The 26,743-nt window shown below is 25.9% G+C and overlaps 8 protein-coding genes across 8 annotated transcripts; 6 read left to right on the top strand and 2 right to left on the bottom strand.

Moving 5' to 3' along the window:
* The first annotated feature begins 413 nt into the window (after positions 1 to 413).
* On the top strand, positions 414 to 1,150 carry OCT59_020791 (uncharacterized protein). Its single transcript, XM_066149401.1, has 2 exons — positions 414 to 532; positions 620 to 1,150. Exons 1-2 carry the CDS (start codon positions 430 to 432, stop codon positions 802 to 804), a joined length of 288 nt encoding a protein of 95 aa, XP_065990311.1. The 5' UTR covers positions 414 to 429; the 3' UTR covers positions 805 to 1,150.
* A 1,653-nt stretch (positions 1,151 to 2,803) lies between these two features.
* OCT59_020790 (uncharacterized protein) lies at positions 2,804 to 4,471 on the top strand (the record flags this gene model as incomplete). The annotated part of the gene is made up of 2 exons (XM_025308437.2): positions 2,804 to 2,902; positions 2,987 to 4,471. The coding sequence occupies 2 exons, from the start codon at positions 2,804 to 2,806 to the stop codon at positions 4,469 to 4,471; spliced, it is 1,584 nt and encodes a 527-aa protein (XP_025180106.1).
* A 536-nt stretch (positions 4,472 to 5,007) lies between these two features.
* On the top strand, positions 5,008 to 6,707 carry OCT59_020789 (uncharacterized protein). Its single transcript, XM_066149400.1, has 5 exons — positions 5,008 to 5,101; positions 5,197 to 5,235; positions 5,306 to 5,653; positions 5,736 to 5,909; positions 6,161 to 6,707. Exons 1-5 carry the CDS (start codon positions 5,042 to 5,044, stop codon positions 6,422 to 6,424), a joined length of 885 nt encoding a protein of 294 aa, XP_065990310.1. The 5' UTR covers positions 5,008 to 5,041; the 3' UTR covers positions 6,425 to 6,707.
* A 1,882-nt stretch (positions 6,708 to 8,589) lies between these two features.
* On the top strand, positions 8,590 to 9,617 carry OCT59_020788 (uncharacterized protein). The gene has a single exon (XM_025316598.2). The coding sequence runs from the start codon at positions 8,643 to 8,645 to the stop codon at positions 9,519 to 9,521; it is 879 nt and encodes a 292-aa protein (XP_025180104.1). The 5' UTR covers positions 8,590 to 8,642; the 3' UTR covers positions 9,522 to 9,617.
* Positions 9,618 to 13,473: 3,856 nt separating this feature from the next.
* On the bottom strand, positions 13,474 to 14,673 carry OCT59_020787 (uncharacterized protein; the record flags this gene model as incomplete). Its single annotated transcript, XM_066149399.1, has 2 exons — positions 13,474 to 13,919; positions 14,040 to 14,673. 2 exons carry the CDS (start codon positions 14,671 to 14,673, stop codon positions 13,474 to 13,476), a joined length of 1,080 nt encoding a protein of 359 aa, XP_065990309.1.
* A 941-nt stretch (positions 14,674 to 15,614) lies between these two features.
* OCT59_020786 (uncharacterized protein) lies at positions 15,615 to 16,313 on the bottom strand (the record flags this gene model as incomplete). Its single annotated transcript, XM_066149398.1, has 3 exons — positions 15,615 to 15,719; positions 15,791 to 15,818; positions 16,135 to 16,313. 3 exons carry the CDS (start codon positions 16,311 to 16,313, stop codon positions 15,615 to 15,617), a joined length of 312 nt encoding a protein of 103 aa, XP_065990308.1.
* Positions 16,314 to 21,374: 5,061 nt separating this feature from the next.
* OCT59_020785 (uncharacterized protein) lies at positions 21,375 to 22,065 on the top strand (the record flags this gene model as incomplete). The annotated part of the gene is made up of 3 exons (XM_066149397.1): positions 21,375 to 21,435; positions 21,653 to 21,771; positions 22,006 to 22,065. The coding sequence occupies 3 exons, from the start codon at positions 21,375 to 21,377 to the stop codon at positions 22,063 to 22,065; spliced, it is 240 nt and encodes a 79-aa protein (XP_065990307.1).
* Positions 22,066 to 24,370: 2,305 nt separating this feature from the next.
* Positions 24,371 to 25,147, top strand: OCT59_020784 (uncharacterized protein; the record flags this gene model as incomplete). Its single annotated transcript, XM_025330300.2, has 1 exon — positions 24,371 to 25,147. The coding sequence occupies one exon, from the start codon at positions 24,371 to 24,373 to the stop codon at positions 25,145 to 25,147; it is 777 nt and encodes a 258-aa protein (XP_025180102.2).
* Between the last annotated feature and the right edge of the window lie 1,596 nt (positions 25,148 to 26,743).

Below are 26,743 nucleotides of genomic sequence, written 5' to 3'. Positions count from 1 at the left end.
GATTACCCAATTACGGATTAACTTTAAAAATCGCCATAAAAAATCTTACCGCTCATTTTAATCGACCATATTAACTGATAAATTTAATTACGGGATGCTGAGATCCTCCTTAATAAGGAGTTAAGTAATCCGATTGGTCTAGTTTCACTGAATCATAGCATACATACTACGTGATGGTTTCATTGTTAATAGTTATCCTCCGCCACAAAAATTTCATTATTTTTGTGAATAGTGCCACGACACATTATACGTGTTATCAATTCACGGCTACACATTCCTAAAACTAAGCCATAGCCACGTAATGATCGACATAAATGATCCCATGTGAATTCCATTTTAGAGGCTTCTTTTTAAATGGATATAAAAAAGATTATATATATATAATATATTAAAATATGTTTCTTTTTTTTTTATTGCAAATAGTGAACTATGAGATTTAATATTGATAGTATTTTCTGTTTGATATTAATTAACATTAGTATCGTATTGGCAAGTAATTTAAAGGACGAATCTGAATTAAATATAAGAATCTGTAAGTTAAATTCATACTGACATCTCCAGTTCTCCTTCTTCGGTTACTTCGATAATCACTCATTTTGCATGGTTTTTTTTTCTTTAGCACCTCAACATTATAAAAGTCTTAACATTTTGATTAGTCATGTAAAACGCGAAACAAGTCCATATCCATTAAATTTTGTTCCGTCAAGAACAAACCCATTTCGAAAACGATCGCAAAATGAACATGAAAAAAATTCGAAAAATTCACGACGTAAAAGAATTATAAGTAAGAGAAACCCGTCATAAAACTAGGATTCATCCTATAGGAAGCTGAACCAAAAAGATTTTAATAATGTATTCGTAATATAATATTTTTTTTAAAAGGAACTTAAGATATTTAATAATTTAATTTTAAAATTTTTTTCGATTTAAAAGTTATCAAAGTTTTTAAAACGTATACCTTTAATCTTTAATATAATGTAAAAATAATATATATATATATATTACGTCTTTTTCTCCGTGAGAAATGATGAAATATTTTTATCTTTCAATTAATTTCCTTTACTTTTTTTTTTTATGTAATTATTAGAATTAATCATAATTGACCAATATAAATTAAAGATATCAAAATTAAACCTTTAGCATTATATCGAAATTATCATACATTTAATTCTTTCAATTCTTTGGAGTAGCGTCACTTTGGTGAAATGAAGTTGCATATTGGTAAAATTGATGTCAGCAAAAAATGGTGTCAGTTAATTTTATGTCGGCTACTCCAACAAATGAATTCGTTTTAACATCATATGACGTGATATAGAAATAAAATTGTACAAAATTTTATATGACGATACGAGTACTGTAAATGGCCCATAAAATCAAAATTCCTTATTTATTATTATTTATTTATCATGCGCTAATTCGAATATCAATTACGCAATCACAAGATACTCATGCCTATAGATGATCAAGCGTTCTTATGCTCATTGGTTGAGAAATCAGTGTTACATTACCTTAAATGAAATAACCAGAAAATATTATATTATTTTCCTGAAATCAAAAAAAGGAATATAATGATATTTACGTAATTTAATAAATGTATTAAATGACGAAATTCGACATATTTTTTTAAAAAAATCGTTTCTCAATACGTTATTAAAAAATTTATAATTTTATTTTATTTTTCGGCCACCAATCATCCAAATTGTTACACGACGTATAAATATAAATTTTAATTTCAAGGGCAATTCTGGGGAACTATAGTTTCCATAATTTTGTTAATAAGGAAAATTTTTTTTTTTTTTTCGATTACTAACATGAAATCAGATTTTCGGCAATCCGGGATATCGTATATGTACAGTATGTTAATCTCATGAGAGAAATAAATACTCTGCGCCGACCCGGAAAAAATTTTAAGTGCTCAAGCTCAGTGCAAGTCTTTTAATGCTTACTCACCATGATTTTGTTTCGTAGATTATGACATATTACGACTTTAAAAAAATATGCATGTTGTTTCTTTAAATTATAAATTTAAAACATTACTTCCTTTATAAGGAATGGTTAAATTGATTCATACGAGACGCTAACCGATTTTAATTAGATTTTTTTTAAATGTTTATATTATTATTATTATTATTTTATTACCGTTTATTTTACCGCGTTTTTTTTCTTTTTCTTTATATTAAGCTTAGCTACTTTGGCTTTGACAGCGATTTTCGAGAGTATATAATATGAATAATTTTAATTCAAAAAAAAATCTTTCTTTTTATAGTTTCATTGTTAAGTAAGAATAATAATTTATTGTTATAAATGCATCTATGAATATATATTAAAAATCGAACCATAATTATTCTTAATTTACAAAGATTATATATATATAGTATGCTTATTGATTATCATCGGAAGTTGTGTAATTACAAACTTGGTATACCGAAATTACCACTTGCCTTTAAAAGGTAACGAAAAAGATCAATTTTTTAATTATGTTTACAAGGAGAAGTAATTGTTTGAGCATGATAGTAACACTAACTGATAAGAATTTCCTTTGAAAATCTGTTTACATTACATAAAATAAATTAAATAAATATAAAAGGAATTTTGCGAGACACGTTAAGCTACTTTATTTAAAATAAACTTTTTTTTCTTACACACAATATAAAGTGTATAAAAATAAAAAGTATAAATATATTTACATATTTATCTCCTCAATTTTTTTAGTTTTTTTTTTCTTTTTCTTTTTTCATTTCTTTTTCTTTCTTTCTTTTTTTTTTTAGAAAAGAAAAAAAAATAAAAATTTTTTTATACAATTATGTCGTTTTCTAAGTCTAAACCTAAAGTGCCTCAAGTTCAACGAATGCGTTCATCTCATGTGATGGAAACTACAAAGTCAGGGAGACCTTTCGTCAAGGTGTGTTTTCTTTTTTTACTTATTCAATATGAAAAAACCCGTAAAAATGGATTGAATTATATTTTAGATTTGATCATATTTTAGGATTTATATGATATGTTTTCAACATTGATTATTTCAATACCATTGGAATCACATCAAAATTCATCTGGAAATTATCCAAATTCATTTACAACAGAAGCAGCTATAGCAAATTTAGGATCATTAAAATTAACTCGAACACATCGTATGCCAGATCAAAAGGATCCTTCAAAAATTGTAACTACCGCTACTATCACAAAATTTACAATGTCAAAAGGTACAGCAAAAGCTGCGTGCCAAACATTTATGGATGCAAGATTATTTGAAAATTTATCGGATCCTAATAATCGATCATTTAAAGATAAAAGTATTTATGGTCTTACTCCAAAAGGAATTTATATTTTAGAAAGATTCATATCAATAAATAATCTAAAAGTTGTTCCTAATTTATTAAAAATATTTTCTTCTCAACCTACTAAAATTAGATTATTTGCTGTTGAAAGAAATCATGAAACTGATTCAATTACATTATCAAAACAAAATGTTGAATCAGTTTTTAGGAGGTTTGCTGGTTCAAAACCAAATGTTATAAATGAAACTACTTCTTCAATTGATCGTAATCTTGGAATTGAACTTCAAGAACGTCAATTTAATAATAAAACACATCGTACATTTTCTGGATTATCTGCTTATAATTGGTTATGCGATTTTACAACTTTAATTTCAAAAAAAGAAGCAAAGAAAATCATAACTGAATTTATACGTCGAGGTCTTATAAAAACTATTGATGATAATAATAATAATAATGTAGAAGTGAAAGATTCTAAGAATGATTCTAAGAATGATAATTCAAAATTAAAATATTCAAAATTTAATAATTATACTATTTTGGAAAAAGGTAAACAAATTGCTTTATGGAAGTATGATATCTCTAGAACTTCAACTTTATCAATTTTGTCAGAAGCTGAAAATGTAAATAATTGTTTTAATTCTAAAACGGAAAATCAAGAAACATTTAATAAATTAGGAGAAAATGAATTAAAAGAAAATCAAGTTAATAATAATAATAATAAAGAGCATCCTTCAAGTTTTAGAAAACTTCAACAAATTTTAGATGATAAAAATTTATGCTCACTTTTTATGGACTTTTCAAAATCTATTTTATGTGAAGAAAATTTATTATTCTTATTAGAAGTTCAAAATTTTAAAACTAAATATAGTACAAATATTAATGAGAATGGGGATCCAATTAAACAAGAAGATTTAATTGTAGATGCTTTTAGAATTTATAATGATTTTTTGGCTTCTAATTCTCGTCATGAACTTAATATTGATTTTAATTTAAGTCAACCAATGACTCAATATATGACTTCAATAGCTGATAATGTTGATAGAAAAGATCCTATAACTAGTCATTTATTTGATAAAATTCAAGATGTTATTTACAGATTAACAGCAATTGATTCCGTACCTAAATTTATTAGAACTAAAGAATATTTAACTTATGTAAGAAATAATGTTAGAAGTGATTCTATATCTGAATCATGATATTCGGAACAGCAGATCGGGAAACTTTCTCAAAATTTATATCATATAATAATTAATCATTTATACCATTATAATCAGTATATAATAATATAACTCACAAACATTTATTAATGTTAGAAGTGATTCTATATCTGAATCATGATAGCAGATTCTCAAAATTTATATTATATAATAATTAATCATTTATACCACCATTATACCCATTTATCAGTATATAATAATTTCACACCATTTATTATTGTCAATATTATTTAATAAATAAAAAAGTTTAGAGCGAAGCAAAGCATAATAATTTTAATCCATATATTATCCTCTTCTATCATAATGATTAATGATAATGATATCGTCCTCTCTCTTTAAAAGGTAAATATTCAGAAGGGTGATTGTTAAAAATTAATTTATTAAGTTTTGTAGATGAATATTTTTATAAAGGTCACATGAAATTGTTGGATCAACTGATCAAATCTAGTGTAACTCGAATTAGTGTAACCGAATTCACATTATATGAACATTTTCTAGATTGCCCTAGTCTTCGAATTTCAATACTTAATATTTCTACAGCATGCAATCATGGATTCTGGAATAGAACACGTTTCAAACCTTATGGGTAAATATCTTTTATCTGGTTGGGTAAGTTTTTTTTTTCTTATTTATTCGTTAGTATTTAGTTATATTTGCCTGCTCAGTTACTAATTCATACTTTTTCTCGTGTGAAATATTATCAGGTCTTGACCGACACAGTCTGTTCTACACCAAATTGCAATGTACTTAATTATTTTAATATTATTTATATTTTCTTGTTAATAATTATTAATATAAAATTCTTTAATTTAGGTTCCTTTATTTCGTTCTAAAGACAGTACAATATGGTTTTGCGTTTTGTGTGATAAAGAACCGGGGAAATTAAAATCACAAACAAAACAACCTAACATTTCTCCACTTCCAACTACGATTAATGGAACTGATGATAATGACAAATTTAATAATAAAGTAGGTTCAATTCAGCAGCCATCATCTTCACAATTTGATCTTGATAACATGAAGGATGATAAAAATGATGAGCTTCAACAATTAAAAATTCAACGTGATCAATCACAACGTGCTTCACATTTAATTGGTCAAAATTTATTACAAGGATGGGCTTTAATTGATCAAATTTGTCCAAATGAGACATGTTACGGTGTAAGCTATACTTTTTTATATATAATATACGCTCATATATATGTAACATTATTAATATTATTATTTTTGCGATTTGTTTAAGGTACCTTTGATTAGGTCCCGTGATAAAAGAAAATATTGTGTCATTTGTCAAAATTATTATTTAAATGAATCAGAATTTGATTCTTCGAGACATAGTTTGACGACATTACAATCTTCAGCTAAGAATGATACAATTAATGAAAAAAAGCATCAAATTGATGTTAAAGAGATTGAGGTATGATATTTTTTTCCCTTATTTTTTAATAAAGATTAGATTACAAATAAATATATGATAATTTAGAATTAAAATATGAATCTTTTGATGATTAAAAATATTAGCTCAACGCGAGTAAGCGACTAAAAAATGAATTTCAAGAAAATTTCATCAAATAATATTATGTTGTCTCTTTCTTCCTTTTTATATATATTCCTTGTTTTTCTTAATAATTCTCTTTTTTTCTTTTTTTTTTGTATATAACAATTCAGTCTACGATTCAACAACTTGGAAAAAAAGTTCAGTTATCATATAACAACACTAATAATATAACTTTGGAACAAAATGATACTGATAATAACAAACATCAGCATGATGTGGTACGAAAATGTGTTTCGACTCTATCAACAAAACTTGAGGAATTAAGTATTCTATTGAAAAATACTTCAGATGTATCAGAAATAAAAAATATTTGTAATACCATAGAGAGTTGTGCTCAAGCTTTAGGAGCAATTAAGTCATTGGAACATTCATAAAATTCAGAAATATTAAGATTGAAGAACAGAAGTAACAAAACAATGATGCAATTAATGGAATATTAACTAGTTAGAGTCAAGTCTTAAAAAAATAGTTTTGTTTAAAATCAAATTCTTGTGTTAAAAGTGTAAAATTTTAAAAAATTAAAATCTATAATTGCTGAAAACAAATAGATTTATTGGATTTATTGATTGAATGAATAAGTATTGACAATCTGATAAGTAGAAATCAATTGATTAAATTTAATAAATTATACAAGTTGACGTGAAGTTATTTCACAATGAGTTGTGCGATTTATTATATTATGTAAAAAGTTTTTAATATTTGAATAAAGAAAAAAGGAAAATGAAAGTGGAATAGGAAGACGAGGGTAAAATAAATGAGAAAGCGGAAAAGGCTAGAGTTATTCACGTTTTTACGAATATATAGAGCGATTATTGAATTGTCTATATTTCTTAGCTTAATAAAATTAATATTTATTACAATCGTAATAAATAATAATCTTAATATAAAATTTAGTTAAGTTTTTTATTTATTCTAAATTTCTAATGCATGTATTCCATGTAAGAAAATTAGGATATTTAATTATACTTCAGTTTTTACCAATTTTTCTATTACAGAAATCCCATAATGATAACATCGAATTATTATAAAAAAAAAAACTATCAAGTATTAATCTCAATTATCCATGAAATTTTCCAATTATGCCCCGTTCCTGATATTTTAAAATAATAATTTCATAAATATCAAAAGGGATATAAAAATCAAAGAATTTCCCTTTTGGTGTTATCAATTTTTTAATGACTTCAATGATTGTCTATCCATTATTTAATTGACAATTTTCTAAATCAATTTGATGAATCACTACATAATGCTTTAAAAAATTCAACAATGTCTTTTGTATAATGATTTCTCATTAATTCTCTCAAATTTTGTTATTCAATAACCAATTTTTTCAACATTCCTACATAATTGTGATAATCAATACATCTATTAATGGTGTATCGCGATGTAATTCATTTAATAGGAGGTGACGAATTGAAGTATTACTAATTATTAATTTTAAATTTCTATTTCTTGTTCGATTAAATGATGATAAGTATCATCTTTCATACTATAAATTCTCCATATTTTTCATTTTAAGCGAATCATAATTAATTAAAGGTTGAGATGGGATAATATTTCAATTTCATCTATTCCATTCATCCTTAAGAATTCTTTAAATTAAAAATCATTTAAATAATATTGAATATAATGAATCATCTAGTTGATATTCAGTAATTTATTTCGAAAACATAGTATAGCTACTTGAAACCATTTTCGATTTACTAACATGCATAACATGCATTGTTGAAGCTGCTGCTTCTAACTCTTCCAATGATAATACGATTGAAGTCATTTCTGCATTTTAAACACATTTTATATCGTGTTATTACGCGTTTTTGTCACTCGCTACGCATTATACTATATGTACTTAACATATTTATAACAATGTTTTACGATTATCATATATTTGAATTGTCTCCACTTTCAATAAATCTAAATCTTGCATATCATCTATAGCGGAAATCACAAAATCACGTGAATCGTTTCAGCATCTCATTACAGCCGACAAATATATTATCGCTCATTCTAGACCGATATTTTTGTTAAATGACAATAATATATGATTATGCATAATTGATATAATAAGGTGGAGTAAAAAAGAATGGTACAAATGAAAATCTTTATAGGAAAAGTCTAAATAAAGCTTATAAAAGTGGAAATTTATAGAAAGTTTAAATATAAGGCTTATTTATATCAAATGGTAACACTTTATGTGGGACTATATGTTCTATATCGGTCACAGGACCGAATGATTTGAAGTTTTGGATCGAACATTAATTTATAACAGCTTTGTTTAACTTTTATGTAGATTTCGTTTTTATGTTATTTTTAATCCACTTTTGTATAAGCTTTACTATAAAAATTTTCATTTACACCGTATTTTTTACTCCGCTCAATAATGCATAATCATGTATTATTGTTACTCTTGACAAAAATATCAGTCTATGAAAATCCGATAACGGATGAAATAAATGCTTACGAATACAATTTCTTTTTTTTGTATTTATAGGATCCTTTATCTGCTAATTAAAAAATATCAGCTTTCTTCTTGCCTTTACCATTTATTTAAAAAAAATAAATATTATTAAACGAGTTTTAAAATATAACATTATGTCAGGAGTAAGAAATATTTTATTAATCGGCCGCACTGGCAATGGCAAGTCTGCTCTTGCTAATGTAATTAGTGGAACAAACAAATTTAGGGAAATTGAAGATAGTGTTAGCGAAACAAAAGAATTAGAATTAGAAACGTTTGGGTATCAAGGAATCAAATATCGAGTAATTGATACAGTAGGAATTGGGGATACCAAACTAAAATCAAAAGATGTCTTAAACAGAGTAGCCAAAGCCTGCTACGAAGTAAGAGAAGGATTAAATCAAATTTTTTTTGTAATTGGAGGAAGGATTACCGAAGAAGAATTAGAAACTTACAATCTATTAAAGCAGATTATTTTTAACGAAGATATTTATAGTTATACCACTATTGTAAGAACACGCTTTACTGATTTTGAGGATGAAAGAAGGTGTGAAGAGGATAAAGAAAAAATCAGTCAAGAAAATGAGAAATTGGCCGAATTAATTAGAATATGTAATAAGTTAATTCATGTTGATAATCCACCAGTAAAAGGTCGCTCAGCCGCCACTAATAAGGAAATTCGGGAAGTTTCTAGAGAAAGACTATTGAAACATTTAATCTATGATTGTGGCAATTATCGTCCAATTAGTTTAGATAGATTAAATGAAAGAATTAGTAGTTATTTAACGGAAAAAGAACAAATAAAAAAAGAATTAGAGGATTTAAAAAAATTCCAAGCAGAGGAACAAATAAAAACGGAGGCGGAAAGGAAAAGGTATGAAGAGGAAAAGAGGAAATCCGAACAGAGGTTAGCTGAAATGGAGGCTAAAATTGAAGTTCAAACTAAAAAAGTACTTCAATTAGAACAAAATCCTTTTAGTTTTAATAATCGTGATAAATGTCGCATTTCTTAAAAACTAATTATTGACTAAGCAGAAAAATGGGTTGAGGGAGAAACTACTATTTTTTATGAATGAAAATAATAAAATAATAATAATTCCTATAAAAATTAAAATAATGGAATGATAAGTGAACTAAAATTTAGTAAAAGACAGATAACAAATTCTAATTCTTTTTTCTTTTATATTTAAAAGAAACTTTTTTTTACTAGATTTTGTACTGAAATATGGTCTTGAAATATGGTCCATTTTTATTGGTTAAACATATATATATAATTTATAAAATGTACTAATTTATAGACTTTAGGTTAAAACATTATACAGTATATATTTTTTTGTTTTTTAGAGAGTGTTGCTAATATTAACTGGGGGAAAACTAGGAATTATATAGTCCTTAGTTAAATATAGTTATTCTCTGTTTTTTTTATTCTTTTATAAATAAATTTTATTTTTCTTTAAAAAATGTATAAAAATGGGTTATTTCATATTTACAATAGTAATATTGCAATTTATAATAAATAGTTATTGGATGAATAAATAAAAATATTTATTATAGACCAATATTTAATAACTTAAATTATTAGAAATACTGCAATAACCAATAAAACTAATTTTAAATATAAATATATTTGAATTTATTTTCATCCTAAATACCTTAAATGAAATTTAATACTCTTTACCTCCAAATTATAAATTAGTATATTATATAATATATACAGTTCACCTTACTATAATGAATTTTATAAGCTAAAAATCAAAATTTATTATAGCAAAAAAATTTATTATAGTGTATAACAAATAAAAATAAAATTTTATTACTATATCAAAAAAATTATATAATTACATAATAAATGCATTATTGCACTATTATTATTAAATATAAACCAATAAAAAAATAATAAATAAAACTAATTATATTCAATTCTTTATTATTTATTATAATTTATGAACTTATAAAATACTTTCTATATTTTTGTTACTCAATGATAGAGTTCCAAACAGGTGACCAAATTCAGGTAACTTGACAAATTAACCTGAATTTATCAGTTCAGATTTAGCAATTGCAATTTAGCATCAGTTCAGGTTGTAACATCAATATAACCTGAATAACTTATTAACCTAAACTATTAATTTTATATAATAAAAGTGTGGTATTATTATTATTTTTTTTTTTTATCGCAATACATTTGATAGTTTATTAAAATAAATGTTAAAGTAATTACAAAAGTAAATAAAACCTTAAATCTAAACTAATATTATTAATTACCAAATTACTCGTCATATCTGAAGCACCTCACGTATGCACTGTCAAGTAATACGCTTCACTCAAAAGGTAAGAAGTATTTGAAACGTCCTATCTTAGCATAAATGCCCTCTTTTTTCACAAGGCAATTACGGGACCCACTACATTACAGATAAAAATAAAAAAAAGAAAAAAATAATAATTTTTGAGATTCTTATAAAATAATAGAAAATAGCCAATCCAGATCATCCCTTTTCCCATAAATTAACTAGTTCTGGTGTTGGGCAATTCCATCTATTCAAATCATAAGATCCCACTAACGCACGATCATATTTTAAGACCAACTTGCAATAGATAAAAGAGTCCATACGCTTATAGGATAATGCTAGTCAAGAGTGAGTTAAATTCCATTTGCAGAAGGAGGTTAAAAAATTGTAACAAGCTGAGATATCTACTATAGGATGTTTAGACACACAGCTAAAAGATTCAAACACTAGTAGCTTTTTCCATATCATAACAATTTGTAGTCATTGACTGAAAGCTCTATCCAAAAAATTATATAAATAATAAAGAAAAACAAAAAACTAAACTGTAAGAAATTATAAAAATCTATATAAAAAATTAGAAAAACACAAGAATCCTGGCCTACCTGGTAAGTTTGTTGTGATCCCTCTTCTTCCTGAAGTATACTTCTTCGCTAATTAATTACATCATATTTTGGCAAACAGATCAATTCACTATTTATTATAAAATTACTATGAATTAATTACATCTATCAAAATAAATTTAATTAGTATTTTGTCATTTTGACGAAAAGTATACACTTGGAGCGAAGAAACAACTAAAGATGTAGGCTGGTTACGTACGCGTATCTGTTTAAAAATAAATCCACAATTTGTTTCACAGTATCAGGTAAACGTTAAGCCGAAAATGAGACTGTTAAAATCGTTGAGAAAGCTGTAATTAGTTAACTATTTTGAATATGAATAAAAGGAGAAGGGTATGTCGTAATTGGTAATTGTTTGTTGTGCCATTGAAAGATTTTGAAATGTAGTAAAAAACGCGTTAAATAAAGTACATGATCTAATTCAGAAGTCTTTAGAAGGTGTTTTGATTGGTAATTTTTGTTGTTGCTTAATCAGTGTTGATGGCTATGTTATTTTCACGATAAGGCGGTAAAATATGCTTGCTAAAGGTCACGTTCAAAAGCATTCCAAGTGACTAGGCGAAAGTATCCCAAAAGTAAACTCTAAACAGGTGTTTCTTGTATTGTAGAGTATCATCTTGATAGCCATGGTTCGAAGTATTTCAAAAAATGAGAGCTCGTTGATATAAAGAGTATTGTTTAATAAAAATTCCACAAAATTTTCATTAATAAGGAGTTTGTTGGTTGCTTTTTCCATGTTCAAAGTTTCATATTCCACTTAATAAAAGTAGCTTAAAAGTGTTCTTATCTTGTCGTTATTCTAAGCTTGCTTATTCTGGGCGATACACTTCTCCAGACCGTCTTGAGTAAAGTTGCCTGCCGAAACTCTATAGGCTATTGTTGAAATGTCGAAACTAAAACCTGTCAAAATGCTGAAATGCTGAAATAGTTTCAATATGTTAAAATTGTCAAACTCTAAAAATATTACATTTCACTTAATAATTTGGTATCCAATGATCATAGAAAGATGCACCATAACTCGTTGGAATAGTCTCATAACAACGAGTCAAATGGTGGTTAGATCATCTTTTTATGATCACCAGATGCCGAGATATTGAGCAAAACGTCAAAAATTAGCATTTTATATTTTGCAATACTACGCCATTTGACGTTTCGCATATTATCTTGGTATCCAGTGATCGTAAAAAACTAGTGTTGGGCAATTGGATAATTTGATATTTTAGACATCTGTTCAAACCCCTGTCCAAAACCTGTCTAAAACTAAAACCTTTTTTCATTGGACAAGTTTTGGACAGATCACGTGATTATTAAATTAATTCGAGCTAAAATTATAACTAATTCTGGTAAACATTATATAAAATAAATATTAATTACAAATTTATATTAGCGTTACTAAATTTTAAAATTCTGAAGATATAGATATAAATTCTAGCTTTTCCAATTCTTTAATAAAAAGATCTTGTAAGTTCCACTTTACATCAGCATTAATAGCAGGGTGGATATATGAATTTAATAGATCATTATCACTACAATTTAATGATTCCTCTGTAACATTCAGATTCTCGCTTCTTTCTTCTTCCATTAATATCGGGATCCTTCATTCGGACGTTCAGTCCAATCTGCTCATTGTTAGCGTAATTAGATGTTTCTTGTAAATCCTCAAGTATTCTTTCAGTTTTATTTTATTTTGTATTATGGTCCGGTGCAAAAAGATTCGTACACCAAAAAAAATGGTAATAAAAAATTTTTTTATTAAGTGAACTTTATTTTTTTTTATGTAAATCTTATCAGTACATATTCGGAAATATTATAATATCATTGTTTACATTAAATCATACATCATCATCGGTGTCACTATAATCATCTGATTCTTCACCAATTAAATTTGCATTTTCATCAGCCTCAAAATATGCCTTAGCATTTTTAAGCGTTTTTCTCCACAATCCGAGTATAACCTTTGAATTAATTTTATTTTTAAATGCGTCCAGAAGTGTATTTCGAATTGATAATAAGTTTGGATGCGGTCCCGACCTTGCAACTTCACCTTTTACAACTGCCTAAACACCTTCAATTGGCTGGAGTTCGCAGTAATATGGTGGCGTATAAAAAACTTCATGGCCATATTGTTTTGCTATTTCAACACATGTAAATGATATCTTTTCCTTATGCATCTGAACCAGTTCCAATAGTTCAGGTTTTCGTAATTCATTAGAAAAAGAAATATTGTGAGCAGTTAGCCACTCCACTATTTCTTGTTTTTTTGTGCTTGAAGTTGGAATATTTTCAACCCGACGTTTATGATAACTTGCCCCATCCATGTGGATATTTACCGGTCCGTATTTTTCATGAAGTGTTTCACACAGTGTCGAAAAAAGATCTTCAAAAATTTCTGCATTAAAATTCCCATGGTAATCCATCTGATTCGGAACAATATTGGCATCTTTGACAACATTGGGAACATCATTCCATTCTTCAGCATTGCTTCTTTTTCGTCCCCGGTTTCCTGGTGGTTTAATTCTTGGATCCCAAATATGAACAGAGTTTGGAACCAGTTCACCATGTAATTTGTTACTGGACCCATTTCAGAATACAATAATCGCTCCAAAAATTACTACCAGTGGACCATGCCCAGGTGATAAGACAACCCCTTGATGAGGAACCCATGTATTGCGTGAAATATGATGTAAATGGCAATATGATTCATCAAGGAAAACTTCTGGACGATGTGGAACATCATTTTGGCCTTCCAAATTGGCAAAACGAAACCTGAGATAGCGACAACGGAATGCAACATTATTTGGTGACTCATGAAGAATATTTCTTCGCTCTCCTTGGCCATAATAATAGCCCAAATGATGAAGTACCCAAAGCAACTTCCACTTAGAAAATGTATATCCATTTTCAGAAAGAAACTGACATAGAACAGGTGTGGAAACTTGCTCTGCAGTTTTGTTGGAATTCAAAATTTTTGTACGCAAAAGTTCTGAAACATCATCATCAGTTTGAAATTTAGGCCGTCCAAGTGTTTTATGTGGTGTAAATGTACCGTCATTGCGCTTATTCCAGTCTGCCACGCAACGCCTTAACTGTACTTTCTGCAACACCCAGGCCTGCAACTCGCTTGCGTAATGTGGACTTCGGATGGCTTTCTTCTGGAAAGTTAACCGCTTAGAGAGATAATTATGCGTATTTATTATCATTAATTTTTCATTGTCTGTTAGTGGTGCGCCACTTCGTTTTGAGAAAGAAGGAAGCATTGTATAATAAAAATTTTTTAAGCAGCAGATTCGAATGGTTATATTCTAACAAACGTGTGAATTTCAGACCGATATGTTTAGTTATACAGGATTTCTCCTTGGCGTAAATCCTTTCCTTTTTTGGTGAGGTACGAATCTTTTTGCACCGGACCATACCAGTTTCTTGTTCACCTGATTCAATAATTGGTGGCGCAATATTTACCTTTATTTTTTCAGATTCACGTTTATTTTTTTTTTCATTTTCAGTTTGATGAATATCTGCTTGAAGTTGAGCCATAGCTACAACTCTTTCATGCTAAATAAATAAAAAAAAATAATTAGTAAATATCAATAATATATAAAAAATAAAATAATATTGCCTTTAATTTGTTTCTTCAAGAAGTATGCAAAAATCTCATAAATGCGAATAATCGTTCTATAGAGCCTGAGCTTTACACAAATACTGAAAATTTTTGTTGCTATAAATCCTAATTCCTTGCACATTGTAGAACAATGATACCAATATGCCAAAACATCATCACTAAATTGCTCATATGTTTCATTATTAAAAGGTGGTTTTTTAACTCAATAAGATTCAAATTGTACAAGTAGTTTTGTTGGCTTTTCAGATATCCAAGCTTTATAATAATAATCAAGCCAAGTTCCTATTATTACAAAATTGATTGTTTTTAAGTCAGGATTAAATTTGTCAAGATGATATTTGGGATGAAGACATGAAGTACAAGAGAAAGTAGTAGTATAGGTTGTTTTCAGTCATTCTAACGTTTTTCAAGACATGAAATTATGCCTTTAGACAAGAATCGATCTGTATTTTACTCCCAAAATTTAATAAAATATCTAAAAGATAAAGCAACATCATGCAATCGAGCCTTATCTGTTTGCAATTTATCAAGTGTTCCACAGTAAGGTTTCATCAATATTGCAAGTTGTGAAATACGGGACTAAAATAAATCACCCATAATTATTTGGCAGATATCAGTTGGAAGGTATAATTCAGTAGATCTTGATAAAGTTTCTTCAGGAGGCTCATAAGTCATAACGAGTAACTAAATTCTATTAAAGAATAATAAATTAGTATTTAATTTTTTAATATTTAAAATTAATAAATTTCACTTACCCTCAATGCCTGTTTAATCCGAATTAAACTTAAATAACATTCATAATAAGAATTCTATTTTGTATCGCTAGTTATTATTGCATAATATTTTGAGTAAAGTTCTCGTTGAATATTTCGTAATTTTCCAATAAAATATATGGCATTAGTAGATGCATTTTTCAAAATACTAGATTCTTTAAAAATCTCTCCAACAGCTAAATTGCATTGATGTACAAAGCATGGCAAAAACACATATTGAGGGTATTTGAGACGAAGCTGCTGTCTAAATAAAATAAAAATTCATTAAATAAATTAAAAAAAATAAATAAATTAATTAATATATAATAAATACACAATCATTTTACCATGCTGAAGCATATGCCGCAGCGCTATTACTCACAAATGCGGCTACTTTAATTGATTGTTCCTTTAAATCTTTTAATATTTCTTCTATTTTTGGTATAACATCAATTGCACGTCCTCTTTGATTACTTATATCTACTGCTTTCCATATCAAAGTTTCACCAGAAGGTAATATAATCATAATTCCAAGTAATTCTTGATTTACAATATTTTTCCAACCATCGAATGAAAGAGTAATACCAGCTTGTTCATGTATCTAGTTTAACTTTTCTTTGCGTAATTGTTCAATACTTTTAATAGCTTGATTTAATATTGGACCAGCTAGTTACTTTCGATTTGACAACTTTAACTTCAGATTTAACCAATGAAAAAGAGCATATGTTGAAGAATTATTAACCCATTGAAACGACCAGCTATTAGATACTGTCATTCTAATTAAAAGATCATGGAATTTAGGAGTTTTGGATTTATTGAGATCACATACAGCATGATTGATCATTGATAATAAGATTCAGATGACCAGTGACTTAAATTAAATGATAAATACGTAAAATTTGTACGAAAACTTGAAATAGATGCACTATCATCTGTAAATACAATCAAATAATTAATTAATAAACATATTTTTTAAAAATCTTAAAAAAAAATACATATGCTTACCATCAATACGTATATGTTTAGATGGTGGCATTTCTTCATCAATATCACAATTTCCAAGTATTTTCTTTGCTTCTTCTTTATATTTGTTCCAAAAATATTCACAATTTGTTAAATGCTTTTTAATTCTCTCTTTTCTATATACTATAGGTTTGGCATCATCTTTTAAAACCTAAGGTTGCCTGCCGAAACTAAAAAGGAAATTCCGAAAGGTTTCGGCCAATCAAATCAAATGCCGAAAATGCCGAAATTAGGCCGAAACTCGGTCTTAATTTTGGCCAAAATTAAAATTCGGCCGAAATTATGATATTGTGTCACGTGACGTTACACAAATTTCCAAAAAAGGAAATCTTGTTTCCCAGTAAAATCGGAGAAATGTGTCACACAAATGTTACACAAATTTCCATAAAAGGAAATTTACACGTCGATCATTATTCCGGCCAGAACTATAGTATTAATGTTGGCCAATAATTTCGGCCAAATTTTGGCCTTTCGGTAAAAGTTTCGGCATTGTATAATTTCGGCAAATTTACTTTTAATTGCCTAAACTTTCGGTTTTAAAAAAGTTTCGGCCTTGGCCTAAACTACTTGATTTCAGCAAGCAACCTTATTAAAACCTCAGCACAACAATTACAAATACATTGACGGTCTTTGCCTCCTGAATTAGTTTTTTTCAAAATTGTTACATATGTAGAAAGAACAGTATACAGTCAGCACTCCACATGGCATAAGTTAAAATATTATTAAGTTTAAACTTTAAAGTGTAAATGTAGTAAGGTTATAACTTATAAGCAGAGTATAAAGAAAAAAATATTACGAAGTTATAAAAAAAAGATAATCTTAGTCTTATTAAATATAGGTTTTAGACAGTTTTGGACAGTTTTAGACAGTCCAAAACCCATAAAACTTTTGGATAGTTTTGGACTGTCCAAAACTGTCCAATTTAAAAAACCAATTGGACAAGTCTAAAACCCAACACTGATTTAATTACCATTCATCGTCGTTATGAGCGATTACAACTAAGCATAGTGCATTTTTCTACAATCGTTGGATGCCAAGTTATTGAGTGAAACGTCAAATGGCGTAGTATCACAAAATACTAAATGCCAATTTTTGACATTTTGCTCAATATCTCAACATCTAGTAATCGTAAAAAGATGATCTAACTACCATTTGACTTGTCATTATAAGACGATTCCAATGAGTTATAATGCATCTTTCTACGATCATTGGATACTGAGTTATTACGTGAAATGTAATATTTTTAAATTTCGACAATTTTGACATGCTGAAACTCCCTAATTTTGGCAGGTAACTTTGGTCTTGAATCCAGGAACATCACAAATAAAAAGAAAATGAAAAGATAAAAAGAAATGAAAAAAAATAAAGTTTTTTTTTTTTAATACTAAATAAACCACTATGGGTTTTCTTGCTGTCAAAACTTTGCTTGAAGTATATAAAACAAATAAAAAGTGTATAAATGATAAGCGAAAAAGAAAAAAAAAATAAAATAAAATTTTTCAAAAAATATGGTCCAAACATTTAGCGGAAAGAGTTCTACCAAAAGTGTAGTATTATGATTTACTTTTTATATTAATTTTATATAATAAAAGTGAGTTGCAATATTGGAATTCACTTTTTTATATTGATTCTATATATAAAAAGTAATATTATATAAAATTAATATGAAAAGTAAATCTTAATATCATAATTTACTTTTATTGTATAAAATCAATATAAAAAAAATTAGTTGCAATATTGCGATTCATTTTTTTATATGATTTTAATATAAAAAGTGAATTGCAATATTTTAAAAAGAAATAATTTATTTATCGCACGTGCGATGCAAATTTTTATGTTTATCATTGCCATTTTAAGGGGAGTGGCGATGTATAAGCAGGTTGATCAACATAAATAATTTACAAAAAAGGAAAGTGGCGATGCATCGCACGTGCGATGAATAAATTTACTCTTTTAAAAAATAATGTTTTGCATCTTTTTTTTTTAATATTTTAATAAAAATCCTGATTACAGTTTAAGTCAGGTTAAATAAATAATCTGAAATAACTTGACCTAATCTGATCTGAAAAAAAATTTCAGGTCAGGTTTATCAATTAACTTATAACCTGTTCTGTCCCATTTAGAACTCTACTTAATGACTATTATTTAATCAAGTATAATACAAGTATTATAATATTATCATATATCATTTGTAAAGACTATTCTTATCAATTTGATATTTAATAAAATTTTAATCATTTTTATGATTATAAAAATCAAACTTATTAAAATTCAATATTAATAATATTATCATCATCTTTTTCATAATATTATCATTATAAATGTCATTTGACTTGAGTTTATTACTTTTATTTATAACAAATAAATTTAAATTTGATTGTTTTTAGAAAAAAAATTTCATCAAAAATATTTTGACTATTATTTTGCTCTATATAGTTAAAAATTTATTAAATAAATTAAGACATTAAAATTTATTACTAAAATAATATTTTTATCACTTTCATTGTCAAACATAGTATTATTTTCTTTAAAAATAGCAACTTCTTTAGATAGGGGTATACTGGCAATTTTATTCTTTTAGTTTAATCTAATATATTCTTTAGTAATAAGAAAGTGTATATATTCAAACTTATTAATTAAATCTTGAATTTTCTCTATATTTATTCTTTTCTATTTTTTATGCTTATTTCTTTAATTTTATTATAAAAATTTGTATTATTTAACAAAATTCACATTTTATTTAGCAGTTAAATATAATTTTAAAAAAACTTTATCTCAGATTAATACCATATATTTAATAGCTTTTTTAATATTAATTGAAAGTTTATTATTTCCTGTTATTTGTTAAAAGTTAAAAATTTTAATATAATTTTGAAGAAGCAATTTTAATATTGTACTTGTAAAATCAAATATTATAAATTAAAATTAGTATTCCAAAAAAAATGAGTTAGATTAGATTTTAAAATATATCCAAACTCAACTTAAATATAAAAATAATAACCTGAATTTAACTTAACTTAATTATAGTTTGATTCAAATAATTTAGGTTCAATCTATTAAGTTATATTTAATATAAAAAAAATTTAAATTTTTAATTAAAAATATAATAAAAAAATTTGAGTTGTTAGGTTAAAGTAAAGATATAACTTGACTTGATGGGTTAGATTAAATTCATATAGGTTATAGGTTATTAAATTATATGATTCTAATCTGACTTTTAAATATGAATTGAATCAATAATCTAAGTTTAACCTGACCTTTTCAGAATATTAGTTAAAATTTCTTAATTATTAAAATATATTAAAATTTTAGTACCTTAAAGCTATTTATAATATCCTTGTTATATAATTGTAATTTATAAGTGTACAATTGTATTAAAAAGCAAAAATTCAATTTTTAATTAGATTGAACTTTTTAATATCAGTTATATTACAGTGGTTTTCAAAAAAAATGCACCAAACTTTTTTAAAATTATTAATTGCTTTTATTAAATCAATTTAAATTCATTTAAAATAAAATTTAAAACTTAAATAATATATTATATAACTTACTAAAAAACATAAATTTTAATATAAATTTACTAATAATTATTTTTTTGCTTGTAAGATTTGATGATTCATATTTAACTTGATTTGACTTGATTTGATAATAACTTAATAAATTAAATCAATTTATTTTAGAGAACTAAAGAATATTTAACTTATATAAGAAATAATGTTAGAAGTGATTCTATATTTGAAATTTGAATCATGATATTCAGAATAGCAGATCAGAAAACTTTCTTAAAATTTATATTATTATTATTATATAATAATTAATCATCTATACATTTATCAGTATATAATAATATAACATACAACATTTATTAATGTCAATATTATTTAGTAAATAAAAAAGTTTAGAGCGAAGCAAAGCATAATAATTTTAATCCATATATTATCCTTTTCTTAATACTATCATAATGATTAATGATAATGACATCATCCTCTCTCTTTAAAGTCAATTTATTAATTTATTAAATTTTTGTAGATGAAATATTTATAAAGGTCACATGAAATTGTTGGATCAACTGATCAAATCTAGTGTAACTCGAATTAGTGTAACCGAATTCACATTATATGAACAATTTTCTAGATTCAATACTTAATATTCCTACTAGCATGCGAGCATGGATTCTGGAATAGAACACGTTTCAAACCTTATGGATAAATATATTTTATCTGGTTGGTAAGTTTTTTTTTTTTCTTATTTATTCGTTAGTATTTAGTTATATTTGCCTGCTCATACTTTTCTCACGTGAAATATTATCAGGTCCTGACCGATACAGTCTGTTCTACACCAAATTGCCATGTACTTAATTATTTAATATTATTTATATTTTCTTGTTAATAATTATTAATATAAATTCTTTAATTTAGGTTCCTTTATTTCGTTCTAAAGACAGTACAATATGGTTTTGCGTTTTGTGTGATAAAGAACCGGGGAAATTAAAATCACAAACAAAACAACCTAACATTTATCCACTTCCAACTATGATCAATGGAGCAGCCATCTTCACAATTTGATGAAGGATGATGAAAATGATGAGCTTCAACAATTAAAAATTCAACGTGATCAATCACAACGTACTTCACATTTAATTGGTCAAAATTTATTACGAGGAATGGGCTTTAATTGATCCTGTTACAGTGTAAGCTATACTTATATATATATATATACACTCATAATATGTTGTTATTTATAACATTATTAATATTATTGTTTTTGCGTTTGTTTTAGGTACCTTTGATTAATCCCGTGATAAAAGAAAATATTGTATCATTTGTCAAAATTATTATATAGATGAATCAGAATATTATTCTTCGAGACATAATTTGACGACATTACAAGTTGATTCTTCTTCAGCTATGAATGATACAATTAATGAAAAGAAGCATCAAATTGATGTTAAGGAGATTGAGGTATGATATTGTTTTCCCTTATTGATTAATAAAGATTAGAATACAAATAAATATATGATAATTAGAATTAAAATATGAATCTTTTGATGATTAAAAATATTAGTTCAACGCGAGTAAGCGACTAAAAAATGAATTTCATCAAAAAATATTATATTGTCTCTTTCTTCCTTTTAACTATATTCCTTGTTTTTCTTAATATTTCTCTTTTTCTTTTTTTTGTATACAACAATTCAGTCTATGATTCAACAACTTGGAAAAAAGTTCAGTTTTCATATAACAACACTAATAATATAACTTTGGAACAAAATGATAAACATCAGCAAGATGTGGTACGAAAATGTGTTTCGACTCTATCAACAAGACTTAAGGAATTAAGTATTCTATTGAAATACTTCAGATGTATCAGATATAAAAAATATTTGTAATACCATAGAGAGTTGTGCTCAAGCTTTAGAAGCAATTAAGTCATTGGAACATTCATAGAATTCAGAAATATTAAGATTGAAGAATAAAAGTAACAAAACAATGATGTAACTAATGGAATATTAATTAGTTAGAGTCAAGTCTTAAAAAAAATAGTTTTGTTTAAAATCAAATTCTTGTGTTAAAAGTGTAAAAAATTAAAATCTATAATTGCTGAAACAAAACAAATAGATTTATTGGATTTATTGGTTGAATGAATAAGTGCTAATAAGTAGAAATCAATTGATTAAATTTAATAAATTATACAAGTTGACGTGAAGTTATTTCACAACGTTGAGTTGTGCGATTTATTATATTATATAAAAGTTTTTAATATTTGGATAAAGAAAAAAGGAAAATGAAAGTAGAATAGGAAGACGAGGGTAAAATAAATGAGAAAGGGGAAAAAGGCTAGGGTTATTCACGTTTTTACGAATATATAGAGCAATTATTGAATTTCTATATTTCCTAGCTTAGTAAATCCTCACATAAATTAATAAAGTTAATATTTATTACAATCGTAATAAATAATGCATGTAAGAATTAGTATAATTAATTCAGTTTTTACCAATTTTTCTACAGAAATCCCATAATGATAACATCGAATTATTATAAAAAATATCAATCTCAATTATCCATGAAATTTTCCCATTATGCCCTGTTCCTGATATTTTATAATAATAATTTTCATAAACATCAAAAGGGATATAAAAATCCAAGGATTTCCTTTTGGCTTCTTCAATGATTGTCTATCCATTATTTAATTGACAATTTTCTAAATCAATTTGATGAATCACTACATAATGTTTTAAAAAACTCCTTGTGTATAATGATTTCTCATTAATTCTCTTATTCAATAACCAATTTTTTCAACATTCCTACATAATTGTGATAATCAATACATCTATTGATGGTGTATCGCGATGACGGAGCCTCTTCTGTTATTGAAATCTTGAAATTGATTGATATAGAAAAGACAGTATAGAATATGATTTACGATATAGTATCAAAATTAAAAGGTTTTGAAGTATTACTAATTATTAATTTTAAAATTTCTATTTCTTGTTCGATTAAATGATGATAAGTATCATCTTTTATACTATAAATTCTCCATATTTTTCATTTTAAGCGAACCATAATTAATTAAAGATTGAGATGGGATAATATTTCAATTTCATCTATTCCATTCATCCTTAAGAATTCTTTAAATTAAAAATCATTTAAATAATATTGAATATAATGAATCATCTAGTTGATATTCAATAATTTTTTTCAAAACATAGTATAGCTTGAAATCATTTTCGATTTACTAACATAGTAACATGTATAACATGCATTGTTGAAGCTGCTTCTTCTAACACTTCCAATCATCCAATGATAATACGATTGAAACCATTTCGGCATTTTAAACACATTTTATATCGTGTTATTACGCGTTTATGTCACTCGCTACGCATTATACTATATGTAGTGATGATTACTTAATGTAATTATATCCAAATCTTGCATATTATCTTCTATAGCGGAAATCACAAAATCACGTGAATCGTTTCATCATCTCATTAAATATATATTATCGCTCAGTCTAGACTTATATTTTTGTTAATGACAATAATATATGATTATACATAATTGATGAATAAGGTGGAGTAAAAAAAATGGTACAAATGAAAATCATTATAGGAAAAGTCTAAATAAAGCTTATAAAAGTGGCATAAAATGAAATTTATAGAAAGTTTAAATATAAAGCTTATTTATATCAAACGGTAAGATGTGGGACTGTGCCTATATCGGTCACAGGACCGAATGATTAGACCATTTTCACTAATTAATGAAGTTTTTGATCTATAACATCATAAATTAACTTTTGTATAAATTTAAGCTTTACTACAAAAATTTTCATTTACACCGTATTTTTTTACTCCGCTCAATAATGCATAATCATGTATTATTGTTACTCTTAACAAAAATATCAGTCTACGATAACGGATGAAATAAATGCTTACGAATGCAATTTCTTTTTTTTGTACTTATATGGATCCTTTATCTGCTAATTAAAAAATATCAGCTTTCTTCTTGTCTTTACCATTTATTTAAAAAAATAAATATTAGTAAACGAGTTTTAAAATATAATATTATGTCGGAAGTAAGAAATATCTTATTAATCGGCCGCACTGGCAATGGCAAGTCTGCTCTTGCTAATGTAATTAGTGGAACAAACAAATTTAGGGAAATTGAAGATAGTGTTAGCGAAACAAAAGAATTAGAATTAGAAATGTTTGGGTATCAAGGAATCAAATACCGAGTAATTGATACAGTAGGAATTGGGGATACCAAACTAAAATCAAAAGATGTCTTAAACAAAGTAGCCAAAGCCTGCTACGAAGTAAGAGAAGGATTAAATCAAATTTTTTTAGTAATTGGAGGAAGAATTACCGAGGAAGAAATAGAAACTTACAATCTATTAAAGCAGGTTATTTTTAACGAAGATATTTATAATTATACCACTATTGTAAGAACACGCTTTACTGATTTTGAGGATGAAAGAAGGTGTGAAGAGGATAAAGAAAAAATTAGTCAAGAAAATGAGAAATTAACCGAATTAATTAGAGAATGTAATAAGTTAATTCATGTTGATAATCCACCAGTAAAAGGTCGTTCAGCCACCACTAATAAGGAAATTCGGGAAGTTTCTAGAGAAAGACTATTGAAACATTTAATCTATGATTGTGGCAATTATCATCCAATTAGTTTAGATAGATTAAATGAAAGAATTAGTAGTTATTTAACGGAAAAAGTACAAATAAAAAAAGAATTAGAGGATTTAAAAAAATTCCAAGTAGAGGAACAAATAAAAATGGAGGCGGAAAGGAAAAGGTATATATTAATTAATTCTACCTTATATAGATTATAAAGTAATTATAAAACTAAAGTTTTAATGTTTTATAAAAAAGTAGTCAATTATATTATACTATTTTATACTATTTATTAAAGGTAATTTTTACAAAACCTATCAGTAGTAATACTTAAATTATATTTAATAAATAATATTATAAATGTTAAGTGATTATTAAATAATTTTTTAATAATTATAAAATGACTGATTATATAAATTAATTTATAAAATTATTATAAATTTGTAATTTTGGCCATAATTATATTTTTAGTTTAAATTGAATTTGAATTATTTTAGATCCAAATTCAATTCAATCCTATTTGCACCAGCAAATATATTTCAATAATAACTCTAAGTATAACTGTATAATATTTGTAAAAAAAAAATCACTTTTTTTATAATAGTAGTATTAATTCTTAAATTTTTTTTTCTATTTGTTAATTTTTTCTTTTTGGTTAAAGTAAATAATTATCATAATAAAAATATAGTTTAAAGTAAAATAATTTTAACAGTTTATAATGTTCCCTTTATCTGATTCTAAATAATCTAAAGACTTGAACTTATATAATTGTTAGAAGAAATATGCAACAGTTATATTATTACAGTATCAATAGACTTTAACAAACAGGTTATAAAATTTTGAAATAATGGAGTTTGGACAGTTTTATTAGGAGAATTACTGGTTAGATAGTATTTTGCAAACTGAACTTTTAACAAAGAAAAAAGTGAGAAAGATTTCAAACTGTATCAATAAATATTCTTTCTAATTCTATTATCATTCTTATACTAAATTCTAACAATCCATCCTGTTATTTATTGCATTTGCTGATTGTAAAACATTTACATTATCTAAAAAAAGGAAAAAAGAAAACTAATTACATGTTACAAATTATAGGTAGCTATGGATAAGATTATTAATATGAATATTAGTTTAGACAAAAATTATATTAATGTTTGAAAAAGATGCTTTTCCCTAACTTAAACAAAGACTGTAATTGATCACCAAAAAGTAAATTGTAATAGAAGTAGAATCAAAATATAAATCTCAATATTTTGCAAAAATAAAACTACTAATAAAAAGGTGAATAAAAAGCATAAAAAGGTCAAGATGCCTAGAATTAATAAAGATAAGGTTTTGGATGACATTAACAAAGAAAAACTGGCCATTCTGATAAAAATTAAATCAATATTAAGGAAACTGCATTAATTCTAATGCTCAAAAGCATAGACTATTAAGTCTTTTAGAATGTATAGAAAGGCTTTATTATTAACTTTATTTTTCTTTTTTTTCTTTTTTATTGTTTTATTCTAAATTTTATTATTCTACTTCTTATGATTTTTTTTTTGGTTCTAAGATTTCATTTTGCAGTTACAGTAAATTTTGTGAAACATTTACTGGTGTTGACCAAATGGAAAAAATCTCTCTAAGAAAGGTTGCTTTACACAATTACCTTACTCTTCAAGTTAGAGTTTTCATCTAACAATGCATATATAAAATCTTCTCCATAAGATAATGAGTAGTTTAGTATTTAATAAATTAGGATATTATGTAATTGAAATAATGTATTTACCGCACCCTGCGTTACAAATTTATATATATTTTTATGTTTATTA

Source organism: Rhizophagus irregularis, chromosome 3 (assembly GCF_026210795.1).
Source record: "Rhizophagus irregularis chromosome 3, complete sequence".
Classification (NCBI taxonomy): domain Eukaryota; kingdom Fungi; phylum Glomeromycota; class Glomeromycetes; order Glomerales; family Glomeraceae; genus Rhizophagus; species Rhizophagus irregularis.
Note: the sequence above shows the minus strand (reverse complement) of the source record. Positions and strands in the feature narration are given on the sequence as shown.